The following is a 13,824-nucleotide window of genomic DNA, read 5'->3' on the forward strand; positions in this document are numbered from 1 at the left end:
GAATAGATTCCCCAATGATTTATGAGATGGTGATGTTGGCATTACTGCTATGACTTCCTCAGAGACTTCTTGACAGTCCTTTTACACTGTATTTTAATGGTCCTATGGACTTCATTATCTGCAATACTTAAAACAGATCATGTTTATGAAAGCATTTGGGAGTTCACGATTCATGTTGAGGAAATCACATTTTATCACCAAATGTCCATTTAACCAGGGCAGTATGGTGGCACAGTGGTTAGCATTGCTACCTCACGGCGCCGAGGTCCCTGGTTCGATCCCAGCTCTGGGTCATTGTCCGTGTGGAGTTTGCACATTCTCCCTGTGTTTGCCTGGGTTTCACCCCCACAACCCAAATATGTACGCGGTAGGTGGATTGGCCTCGCTAAATTGCTCCTTAATTGGAAAAAATTAATTAGGTACACTAAATTTATAAAACAAAAATGTCCATTTAACCAATCTTATCTACTATCTGAGGATTGCTTATTGTGTTTTTCTGAAGTGTGAAAAGATTTTCAGGTACTGTTTTGGCACTATCATTATCACATGAAATGGTTAGACAATGAAAATACTCTGATATTCCTCCCCACTGTATGCAGAGATATAACACTTTATTGCTCACGTATGACCCCAAACATTGCCTCATCAAGCCTCTTTTAGCCAATTTTGCAGTGAATGAGGACAGATGAGAGTGTGCACCAAATGCAAACAGGACAAGGAACAATGAGGTCCTAAAAGGCATGCAGATCATACATTCAAATAGATTTAATTGCCTCATCTATTGTAGCTGCCATTGCTCCAAGCCAGATCACCAATGTTCTAAATAAAACTGAAAATAAACCATTTGTGTTGTATGACAATTACTATCCTTGACACATGCCTTTACAAGCACATACTTGCTGTCCACACACACCACAGCCAGTACATTACTAAATTAATGATAGCATTACCTCATTGACACACTCCATCTACTGGGTACATATTGAACTACATTATTGGTCTTAAACTGCACATCAACATCAAAACTCAATCAGCCTTCTGTCTTGTGCAATTTTCAGGCTTTTAAATCCCACTTTGGCATAATCTTGACTTTTTGATTGATCACATCTTCTCTCTTGCTCTTCCACTTTTCACTTCATCACTTCTAATCCCTCTATTTCTGCTGTGTTGAACATTTTGGGTTGTTGTATGACATTAACAGCTCTATGTAAATACAAGCTGTTGTATTCTATTGAGTGTTGGTGATGTCATCGGCAATGGGCTTTGCCTCAGAAAAAGAACAGAACTCAACCGAAAAAGACTGCATAGGGCATCCGAAGAACACATATTTTCACCACTTTGTTTTCAAGTGAATTGTTGTGATTATACCAATAACACCAACATCCATAGCTTACTTTGTTAATACAGATTTTAAAAGTTACCATTATCTATTATGTTGTATAATTCAAGTATAAATACATTTCACTGTAACCAGTCCTTTGGATGTGTTATTTCTCCTGTGATTGTAAGTTCCGATCTATTTTAGTAAACATTAATAGGCCAGTGAATTGAAGTGTTTATTCTAAAAAATGATTAAACACATTAGCTGAGCAACATTTTTTTGCTTGCCAATTTACCTGGGATTCAGGCACATCAAGAATTTAATGGATGGTGAATATTCCAATGAGCTGAAACTTCCAGTATAGCTTTCTAAACCAATCTCTGCCTGATGTAGGCTATTCCACCTGCAGCTGCCCAGTAGCAAAATACATTAACTGACGAAAAATATATATTTATTGACACAGTTTATTCCTTGAAAATGTCTGAATCAATTATTGGTGACAAAGACAGAAACAAAATAGCAAGGAGAGTTGCTTTCCTGGTCAACCTCCCATTCTGCAGCCTCCATTAACGAGAATTCATCTAAAACTCTGTTCGCCCGCATCTGAGCCTGTGCCCACTTACCCGTCATCCATGTGCTTACTGACCTATATTGGCACCCAACTGAAAATATATCGGATTTAAAATTCACATTCTAATTTTCAAATATCTTCATGGCCTCAACTCTCCCTAACTTTTTCCATTCCCAACCTGATCTGATGCTCACTTTATATGACTGAGGAAAAAAATAACCTGCACATAACACTTGAAAGTTACAATGCAGAAAGAAGCCATATAGGACCCAACGAGTCATGGAAACAGTTTCAATCACATTTATGATGTTTCTGTATTCCTCCAGTCACATTTCCTCAATCCACCTACCCAATCTAATCCTAAATGTCGACATTGTTTTTACTTTAGCCACTAAAGTTGGAAGTGAAAATCACAGCCTCACAAATATCCGTGTAGAGATTCATCCTGCCCACCTATATCTTACACTGTTGTCTGTGGCTCCTAATTCTGGACTCCACTGGTAACAATCATATTTCTGTTTATCCTGTCGTGTCCATTAATAATTTAATACATTTCAAGTTACATTGAACTGTGTTATTCTAATAAAGACTCATTTTTTTTCATAAATAAAACAGAAAGTGCTGGAAAAACCTGATCAGCAAGTCTGGCAGCATATGTGGAGAAATGAACAAAGCTAATGTTTCGAATAACGTTTTTCATATTTTTTCTTCAGATTTGTTTTCCTCCAGACAGCAGTTCTAATCACTTTATTGTCAACTACTTTCTTCTCTCCTCCTGAATAAAAACCGTGAACATAGCTGTGGATTTGGGCAGGTGCCAGAGGGTGGGGCGGTGCACCCAGGGAGTTGTAGTTTGTTTCAAGGTGGCCTTCGCTCCGTCCCGAACGCTCCCAGTCCTGTCGGGGGGTACTGCGAATCCCACAAAACATCGCGCGTCCCATGTCGCCCAGAGCATGACGGGCGCCGCTGCACGAGGAGGAGCGTGGTGCTCGAGGTGTCCACCTGGCAAAAGTGTCGCTGGGGAAAGGACTGCAGGTCCCAGAGTGCAGCAGGGTGGGCGGGGCAACATGCTCGCGCAGCCGCTCCACTTTACATTTTGAGTGGAGCGACTGCTCCGCGAGGCCAGACAGATGCGGGGAGCGCGAGAGACGGACGGTAGGAGCGCGAGCCACTGGCAGAGTGAGCGCGAGACGCCGGCTGGGGCTCAGTAACTGACGCCGGCTGAGGGGGAGGTTCTCTGGTCAGAGAGAGAGACACCAAGTCCCAGTCAGAGAGAGACACCGAGCCCCGGTCAGAGAGACACACACACACAGAGCCCCGGACAGAGCGACGCACCGAGTCCCGGTCAGAGACACAGTCACCGAGTCCCGGTCAGAGAGAGAGAGACACACACACACACACACCGAGCCCCAGTCACAGAGACATACCGAGCCCCGGTCAGAGAGAGACACAGACACCGAGCCCCGGTCAGAGAGAGAGAGAGACACACACACACACACACCGAGCCCAGGTCAGAGAGAGACACAGACACCGAGCCCCGGTCAGAGAGAGACACCGAGCCCCGGTCAGAGAGAGACACCGAGCCCCGGTCAGAGAGAGACACCGAGCCCCGGTCAGAGAGAGACACCGAGCCCCGGTCAGAGAGAGACACCGAGCCCCGGTCAGAGAGAGACACAGACACTGAGCCCCGGTCAGAGAGAGACACAGACACCGAGCCCCGGTCAGAGAGAGACACCGAGCCCCGGTCAGAGAGAGACACCGAGCCCCGGTCAGAGAGAGACACCGAGCCCCGGTCAGAGAGAGACACAGACACCGAGCCCCGGTCAGAGAGAGACACAGACACCGAGCCCCGGTCAGAGAGAGACACAGACACCGAGCCCCGGTCAGAGAGAGACACAGACACCGAGCCCCGGTCAGAGAGAGACACAGACACCGAGCCCCGGTCAGAGAGAGACACCGAGCCCCGGTCAGAGAGAGACACAGACACCGAGCCCCGGTCAGAGAGAGACACAGACACCGAGCCCCGGTCAGAGAGAGACACCGAGCCCCGGTCAGAGAGAGACACCGAGCCCCGGTCAGAGAGAGACACCGAGCCCCGGTCAGAGAGAGACACAGACACCGAGCCCCGGTCAGAGAGAGACACAGACACCGAGCCCCGGTCAGAGAGAGACACAGACACCGAGCCCCGGTCAGAGAGAGACACTGAGCCCCGGTCAGAGAGAGACACAGACACCGAGCCCCGGTCAGAGAGAGACACAGACACCGAGCCCCGGTCAGAGAGAGACACAGACACCGAGCCCCGGTCAGAGAGAGACAGACACCGAGCCCCGGTCAGAGAGAGACGCCGAGCCCCGGTCAGAGAGAGACACAGACACCAAGACCCGGTCAGAGAGAGACACAGACACCGAGCCCCGGTCAGAGAGAGACACAGACACCGAGCCCCGGTCAGAGAGAGACAGACACCGAGCCCCGGTCAGAGAGAGACAGACACCGAGCCCCGGTCAGAGAGAGACACAGACACCGAGCCCCGGTCAGAGAGAGACAGACACCGAGCCCCGGTCAGAGAGAGACACAGACACCGAGCCCCGGTCAGAGAGAGACAGACACCGAGCCCCGGTCAGAGAGAGACAGACACCGAGCCCCGGTCAGAGAGAGACACAGACACCGAGCCCCGGTCAGAGAGAGACACTGACACCGAGCCCCGGTCAGATAGAGACACAGACACCGAGCCCCGGTCAGAGAGAGACAGACACCGAGCCCCGGTCAGAGAGACACAGACACCGAGCCCCGGTCAGAGAGAGACACAGACACCAAGACCCGGTCAGAGAGACGCAGACACCGAGCCCCAGTCACAGTCACCCCGAGTCCCGGTCAGAGAGTGACACACACCGAGTCCCATTCCGCAGACCTTGGGGTATAAAGGGGACCTTTTGCCCAGGGATCGAGTTACGTTTCGCTCCCGCGAGGAGAGAGGCGTCGAGGTTAGAGAAGGAACGCACAGAGCACCGGGTGTGAGAGCGGGGTCAGGAGACCGGGGGGCACCCCGGGGGCGGGGAGCGAGGACAGCATGAGCGAGGTTAACTCAGGACAAGTGTCTGCCCAGCAGCTTTTATTTTAACTGTTGATGGATTCACTCCGGCTGTACTGAGACAACCCTCATCCCAAAGTCAGGATTCCAGTCTGCGGGCCGCTCACGGAACTAGGAGGAGGAGATGGAGGGAAGCATTTGGTTTGAGATACTGCAGTTTGTTGCTGGGGTTTACCAATCATGTGAACCCTAAATGTAACACTTGGCGAGGGTGGGAAGGATACCAGTCCTACACCATTGAAGCTTCGTTTCTCCCCCAAGAACCTTTGTTGCGTTGGATTAACGATGTGGATGTCTACCGAAGATCATGGACAACTGCAGTAGATTTGCGGATTAAATAATCTGTATGGAGCTCCGGTGAAGATATGGTTAGAAGGGTGAGGATATTGATAGTTTTTGGATCTATAGAAAAAAATATCAAACGATCAGACAACGAGGAAAAAAATACAATGGATGGATATTGTATCCAACGATCACTCGATATTATGTCGCTAATATATATCACATAGTAAAAATGCTAGTTAGATTTGTCACTGTTTAACCGACAAAGAAACAAAAGCGGAAGAAAATGGCTCAGATTTCGCTGCAGGTGTTTTACTGTAGAGAATAGTAACGAGAAATTGTGGACTTTTTGAACAGAACAGAACCTTAATTCTCAGACAAGACTGCCTTTAATTTGGTCTTTTTTATACGTTTGTTAACTCTTCTTTCGTGCATATACGTCGCAGACAAAGAAAACCACTGCACGCAAACATGTCTCCGAGTTTATTGCAAGGAAAGAGGTTTTTCTGCAGGGAGTGGGTTTTCCATAAACTCCAGCATTGTCTTCAAGAAAAAAACAGTGGCAAAACGTTTGGGATCTCCAATAGCAGTGGGAATGGTGGTCTCCTTGGGAAAAACACAGGAGGCATCGGAGGTATCCTGATTGTTGGAGGTCCCGGCAGCGGTAAAACAGCACTGTGCACTGAACTGGTTTGGCCCACTTGCCCGCAGCTGGTGCAGCGGGGGTTGCATCGTCAGGCACTTGCCTTTCACTTCTGTAAAGCTCAGGACGCAGACACACTCTGTGTTAGCAACTTCATTCGAAACCTCGTCTCCCAGATTCGCAATAGCAGCTTGGTCCAGGGATATGAAGAAAAATTGCGAGAACCAGCCGTTCACAGCGTGCTTCAGGCAGGCGAATGTGAGAGGAATCCTGGGGAAGCCTTTAAAAGGTACAGAATCGTTAAAAAATGTATAGCATTCTGCTGATGGTGTCTGCTTTTTAAATCTATGGACATTAGTTCTGAATAGGTGTGGATGATCTTATTCCTGGGTAATAATTATATACATATGCAGTTAAAAACCCCAGGGGTTATGTAATGGTTCAGAAGACACGTGTATCTGTGTAACTCCTAAATATTGTGCTGATTCCAACGAAGTCAATTTAATACCAAAAAAACGGTGGCTCTTTCTTGCTCTCGTTCAAACAGACCTAACACTGTTAAAGTGCTGGTGTCGGATAGAGACTAATAATTAAACACTGGCAATGAAAGTTCCTCATTCTCTAACCAGAACATAGGAACAGAAGGAGGCCATTCAATCCCTTGCACCTGTTCTACCACTCATTTAGATTGTGGCAGATCTGTGCTTCACTTCCATTTCCCCAATTTTGTGCCCCTGTTTTAAATGTTGAAAATGACGTGCCCTGTTATCAAGATCTAGAATCAAATTGTATTTCAATACTGCTTTTCATTAATGCTCTGCTACCTTGTTAAAAAATACATTTTTAAAGTTTGATTTGTGTCACTTGTAATGCTGCAGTTGGTGCAAAGTAGAAGTTGCATCAGACAATGTTTTTGAGGTGCGTTGTGCAATATTTTAAAATTTGATTTGGTGGACTTGGCATGTAAACATGCCACATTTGAGAAATTGCAACGGTGAAACTGCTTCATATGGAGTGAAAAAGTGAAGTGTAGTTGGCTACAGGCCTACGAATTCAGGTAGAATATACATTCAATGTACTTATTCTAAAGCAATAAAGATCACCTCTTTTGGTTGGCCCTTTTCTAACATTGCCATCCATAAAGAAGAGCATCGCAAATTGACTGATTTTATTGTAACTTCTGTGTTACTTACAGAAATCTGATGAAAGAGAAAAATATCTTTCTGGTAGTGACATTTTGCTGTTCTTCCATTCATGAATGAAATGAAAATCGCTTATTGTCACAAGTAGGCTTCAAATGAAGTTACTGTGAAAAGCCCCTAGTCGCCACATTCCGACGCCTGTTCGGGGAGGCTGTTACGGGAATTGAACCGTGCTGCTGGCCTGCCTTGGTCTGCCTTCAAAACCAGCAATTTAGCCCTGTGCTAAACAGCAACATAAGTTGCAGTGCTCATCAGCAGTTGATCCTTCAAAACACAGCATCAGTTCACTGACATTTATGAGACCTTCTGTTCTCTTGGCCTCTCCAGTAAACGTACTGCTCTGGTATTGATCAGTTAAAGCAATGAAGAGAACAATTTGCTCTTTTTTTCCTCCAACCATCCCAGAAACTTGTGAATGATCATTATATAGAGAACTATGTGAGCCATGTATGTAAAATAACGAGACTTTTGTTAAACTTGGATGAGGGGGAAAGCAAAGTCTTAAAACACTGTGCATGGGAGCCACATCCATTCGCTCTAAACTAGCATTTTGCTCAGTTTGTTTTCCCTTGGGGTTCTCTTACCTTGTCTGTTATTGCCATTATTTCTGTATTTTAAGTGACTATGAAACCATAATTTATTTTCATGAGTTTAGGTTTACTTTGTATAGCAAGTTATTACAGATATTAACAGTCATAGAATCATAGAATTTACAGTGCAGAAGGAGGCCATTCGGCCCATCGAGCCTGCACTGGCTCTTGGAAAGAGCACCCTACCCAAGGTCGACACCTCCACCCTATCCCCATAACCCAGTAACCCCACCCAACACTAAGGGCAATTTTGGACACGAAGGGCAATTTATCATGGCCAATCCACCTAACTTGCACATCTTTGGACTGTGGGAGGAAACCGGAGCACCCGGAGGAAACCCACGCACACACGGGGAGGATATGCAGACTCCGCACAGACAATGACCCAAGCCGGAATCGAACCTGGGACCCTGGAGCTGTGAAGCAATTGTGCTATCCACAATGCTACCGTGCTGCCCTCAGTCAAATCTGATTTTATTGAACGGAAGACAAAATAAAATCAATGGCATGCATCCCTGATATAATGATCTAGCTGGTAGCATCAGGCCATGATTAACCAGTTAATTGTGCTCTGGCAGCTTTAGAAGATTGATCTCTGCACTACCAGAAACATGATCTGGCGAAGTATAAAAGTTCAAAAATCCTGGAGATTGTTGCCTCATTAATTTTGAGTCTTATAAAAGACTATGTTACTGTTTGTTAGAAGTCATAATCATTCTATTGTATCATGTTCTTATCAAAAATGTAATTAGAAGTTTTTCACATTTGCCACTAAAATATTTTATTTTTGAAAAATATTGTGTATTGCTAAACTGTGCCATTTGTAGTTAAAATCCTGGCGGGCCCTCTCTAACAGCACTGTGGGTGTACCTACACCTCAGGGACTGCAGCAGTTCAAGAAGGCAGCTCACCATCACCATCTCAAGGGCATTTAGGAACAGGCAATTAATGCTGACCTAGCCAGTGATGCCCACATCCTGTAAATTAATTGAAAAAAATACCATTCCAGAAGTTGCTGTGTATAGATACTAACACAGAAACTGACTATTATACTGTAACTGTCAGAAGGTGTAAAGGCTTAGCCTGAGTTGCAACAAGCCATTACTGACTCGCATATACCAACCACAGAAGAAATGTCATTTAGAATTTGTTTTTCTGAAGGTTTATTAAAATTTACAAGCTCCCTTGGATAACATTACCCTATAACTTAGAAAGTACTTACAGACACGCATTTAGGATCTTGAATAGTCCCGTATATTTTGTATATGTTGACAGTTGGTGGGGCTAGTAAACTGCACGTTCCCCCAATCAGTTTCCTGATGTAGTGGTACTCTGGTAAAATGCCTTGCTAATAAGGAAAGACTGTTGAAACGTTTTTGGTTTGAAATGGAAATTTTAAGCAGCATGCCAGAAAGCTGAGGCACTATTATAGTACAATGCAAGTGCAAGGTTATTGAAAGCCCTTTAAAAAAAAATCAGTTGGCAGCAGAGTTAAATAGCTTCTGCCAACAGCATTTGTCATCTGGCCTGTTATTTTGAGTCTGTCTGCAGGCTGGGTGGACCAGCAATGCAGTTTCCATTCTGCTGATGTGCAAACCTTTGTTCCAATGTTAGGGAAGGTCAGGATCAAATCAATAAGTCATTAATACAACAATATAATTATTGCTGAAAAGAGACATGTAATTGAAGGGTTTCGCCTTGCACTCATCAAGACAGACACAGGAATGTTAAATTTTCAACAATCACAATTTATACTACACAAGAAAGAGGGTGTTGATTTGTTGTCATTGAAATTTAGCAATCATGAGCTTAGCCTGATTAGTACAAGATGAAAAAGTTCCCCCAGAAAGTGGTGGAAATGGGGTCATTGAATACTTTTAGGATAGAGGTCGATAGATTCTTGACGAACAAGTGAGCCAACACCACATTCTGCCTTCCCATGATTGCCTTTGAGGCCACAATCGGATCAGCCAAGTTCTTATTGAATTCAGAGCAGATTTGAGGGGCAAAGTGTCCTACTCTTAATTTGTATGTTAGCTTTGACAACATTTTTCTTTTCAGTAGTGTTCAAGTCCTGTACAGTAAGCAACCATTCATCTCTCTTTATTTATCCAAAGGTCCAGGCTAATAAGCTGAGAGCAAGGGTTCAAATCCCACCATGGCAATTCATGGATTTTAAATTCACTTAACATTTGGAATTGAAAGTTGGTTTCATAGAATTTACAGTGCCGAAGGAGGCCATTCGGCCCTTTGAGTATGCACCGACCTTTGCAAAGACCATCCCACTTAAGCCCACACTTCTACCCTATCCCCGTAACCCAGTAACCCCTCCTAACCTTTTTTGGACATCTGGGTCACTTAGGTCTGTTAGGGAAGGAAATCCGCTGATCTTACCTGGTCTGGCGTACATGTAACACCAGACCCACAGAAATCTGATTGATTCTTAACTGCCCTTAATAATGGTGCTTGGTCCTGAATTATGTTGAGCTTCTTGTGTTGTTGGAGCTGCACTTATCCAGGCAAGTGGAGAGTACTCCATTACACTCCTGACTTGTGTTTTGGAGATGGTGGACAGGCTTTGGGGGGGGGGGGGTGTCAGGAGGTCAGTTACTCGCTGAAGGATTCCCCGCCTTTGACCTGCTCTGGTAGCCGCAGTCTTTATATGGCTCATGCAGTTCAATTTCTGGTAAATGGTAACCCCCAGAATGTTGACAGTGGGGGATATAGTGATGGTAATGCCATTGATTGTTAAGAGGTGATGGTTGGATTCTCTCTTATTGCAGATGGTTATTGCCTGGCACTTGTATGGCGCAAATGTTACTTGCTACTTGTCAGCCCAAACATGCATAGTGTCCGGGTTTTGCTGTGCTTGGATATGTACTGCTTCAGTATGTGAGAAGCCATGAATGGTGCTGAGCATTGTGCAGTCATTTGCATACGTCCCCACCTCTGACCTTGCTATGGAAGGAAGGTAATTGAAGCAGCTGAAGGTGGTTGGGCCTAGGACACTACCCTGTGGCCTTCCTGCTGTGTCCTGGAGCTGAGATGACTGGCCTAGTGTAACCACAACCATCTTCATTTGCGCTAGGAATGATTCTAGCCTGCCGCTGATTTCCATTGAGTTCAGTTTTGCTATGCTCCTTGATGCCATACTCAAATGCTGCCTTGTTGTTGAGGGCAGTTACTCTCATCTGACATCTGGAGGTCAGCTCCTTTGTCCATGTTTGAACTAAGGCTGTAATTAGGTCAGGCACTAAGTGACCCTGGTGGAACCCAAACCGAGCATCCGTGAGCTGGTTCTTGCTGCGTAAGTGCCGCTTGATAGCATTGTTAATGACCCCCTCCATCACTTTGCTGATGGTTGAGAGTAGACCGATGTAGCGTTAATTGGCTGGGTTGGATTTGATGTATTTCTTTGCCAGTGTTGTAACTACTGGAACAGCTTGGCTAGGGGCGTGACTAATTCTGGAGCACAAGTCTTCAGGACTATTGCTGGAATAAGGACCCAAGGCCTTTTCAGCTGTCTTGATATCACGTGGAGTGAACCAAATGGCTGAAGACTGACGTCTGTTGCTGCAGACCTCCGGAGGAGGCAGAGATGGATCGTCCACTTGGCACTTCTGGGTGAAGGTTGTTGCGAATGCTTCAACCTTATCTTTTCCACAGAATTGTTGGGCTGCTCCATGTTTGAGGATGGGGATATTTGTGGAGATTCCTCCTCCAGTGAGTTGTTTAATTGCCCACCACCATTCACGACTCGGTGTGGCAGGACTACGGAGCTTAGATCTGATCCATTGGTTGTGGGATTGCTTGGCTCTGTCGATCACTTGCTGCTTGTTGTTTGACACGCAAGTAGTTCAATGTTGTAGCTTCACCAGGTTGACACCTCATTTTTAGGAATGCATGGTGTTGCTCCTGCATACCCTCCTGTATATTTCATTGAACCGGGGTTGATTCCCTGGCTTGGTACTAATGGTAGAATATGGGGATATGCTGGGCTATGCGGTTACAGATTGTGGTTGAATACAATTGTGCTGCTCCTGGTGGCCCACAGTGCCTCATGGATGCCCAATTCTAAATTATGAAATATGTTCAATGTCTATCCCATTTAGCATGATGGTAGTGTCTCACAACATGATGCAGGGTATCCTCAATGTGAAACCGGGACTTCTCCACAAGGACTGTGCGGTGTCACTCCTACTGATATTGTCATGGACAGATAGATCTGCGGCAGGCAGGTAGGTGCTAATGAGCTAAACTGTTTTTTCCTCCCATATGTTCCCTCACCACCTTCCACAGTCCAGTCTAGCAGCTATGTCCTTTAGGATCTGGTCAACTTGGTCTGTGGTGGTACTATGGAGCCGCTTTTGATGATGGGACATTGAAGTCCCCCACCCAGACTACGTTCTGCACCCTTGCCACCCTCAGTGCTTCCTCCAAGTGGTGTTCAACATGGAGTACTGATTCATCAGCTGAGGGGGTTGATATGTGACCATCAGCATATTTGACCTGGTCCTCTGTTTGTCCTGCCAGTGAGAGAGGACGTACCCAGGAATGTGATGGTGGTGTCTGGGACACTATATGTGTAAGGTATGATTTCGTGAGTATGACTGTCAGGCTGTTACTTGATGAGTTTGTGAGACAGCTCTCCCAATATTGGCACAATCCCCCAGATGTTAGTAAGTAAATGTTTGCAGGGTCGAGAGGACTGGGTTTGCCGTTATCGTTTCCAGTGTATAGATGCTGGGTGGTCCGTCTGGTTTCATTTCTTTGTGTTTTCTTCGTAACGGTTGAATACAACTGAGTGGCTTGCCAGCCCATTTCAGAGGGTATTTATGCGTCAATCACATTGCTGTGGGTCTGGAGTCATATGTAGGCCAGACCAGATAAGGACGGCAGTTATACTTCCCTAAAGGACAGATAATGCAGAATATTGATCATGGAATTGTTATAGAATCATTATAGTACAGAAGAAGGCCACTCAGCGCATTGTGTCTATGCCGGATTTCCTTTTTAAAAACATTTTTCCAATTAAGGGGCAATTTAGCATGGCCAGTCCATGGCGTCGGACGGGACCCTAGAGGGCTCGTTCCACCCAGTACAATTTAGCACCCCGGACTTGTTCAATTTCTCTGGGGAGGGGGTCAGCGATAACCCCCTGCTTCTTTGGTTCTTAGCAGGTTATAGTTTGGTAGACCCTCTGTTTCAGCCGCTGTCTTCGGACACCTCTGCCACCATCCCTGACCTGTTTCCGGAGTTATTTTTGGGGTCTTCCGGTGACCAGGCTGCGGGGGCGGAGCATGCATCTGCACCACCAACTCCAGCTGGCCTGCGATCCCGGGAGGAGCCTGAGGAGATCCTGCCTGTCGATGATCCCGGTGGCAGGATCAAGGCAGGCCCTGGGTTGATTGGAGAGCCCGTGTCGCCCGCTGTGCTCAGTGTGGTGGAGGATTCGGGCCCGGAGGGCGAGTGTCCGAAGGCTGTCAGCCGCCCAGTGTCAGGAGCGGAGGGTGCTCATGAGGCTCTCTGCAGTAGGGTACAGGGCTCACTTGTGCCTGACACTGTGTCGCCCCTTACCCCCCTCTGGGAGACTCCTGTAATCTGGCACATCATAATTGAAGGTTCTTTTGTTTTTCTGCCAATGTGTTCAAGAACCCTATCACCCACTGGATGAAAAGGTTTTCCTCATCTCCTTACTAATCCTTCTACAAATCACTTTAAATCTATGCCCCTTAGCCACTGACCTCACTGTTAAGGGAAACTGGTCCTTCCCATTCTCTCTATTCAGCCCCCTCGCAACCTTGTACACCCCAATCAAATCTCCCCTCAGCTGTTTCTGTTTCAAGGAAAAGAGCCTCAGCCTACCTTTTTTTCCTCATAGCTGCAATTTTCCAGCCCTGGCAATGTCCTCATAAATCTTTGCCCTCCCCAGTGCAGTTACATCCTTTCTGTAATAAGATGGCCATAATTGCACACTGTACTCGCGTTGTGGCCTAACTGGTATTTCATATAGCTCCTGCATAACCCCCTCCCCCCTCTGCTCTTTTTATTCTTGATGTGGAGATGCTGGCGTTGGACTGGGGTGAGCACAGTAAGAAGTCTTACAACACCAGGTTAAAGTCCTACA

The 13,824-nt window shown here is 46.2% G+C and overlaps 1 protein-coding gene across 1 annotated transcript in view; it reads left to right on the top strand.

Annotated features, from left to right (window-relative positions):
* The first annotated feature begins 4,648 nt into the window (after positions 1-4,648).
* Positions 4,649-13,824, top strand: part of ankrd50 (ankyrin repeat domain 50) — a 197,910-nt gene continuing 188,734 nt past the window's right edge. The window contains exon 1 of the mRNA XM_072495683.1: positions 4,649-6,194. Coding sequence (XP_072351784.1) covers positions 5,734-6,194 — 461 coding nt within the window. The 5' untranslated portion in view covers positions 4,649-5,733. The remainder of the gene's footprint in view (positions 6,195-13,824) is intronic.

This window comes from Scyliorhinus torazame, chromosome 3 (genome assembly GCF_047496885.1).
Source record: "Scyliorhinus torazame isolate Kashiwa2021f chromosome 3, sScyTor2.1, whole genome shotgun sequence".
Classification (NCBI taxonomy): Eukaryota; Metazoa; Chordata; class Chondrichthyes; order Carcharhiniformes; family Scyliorhinidae; genus Scyliorhinus; species Scyliorhinus torazame.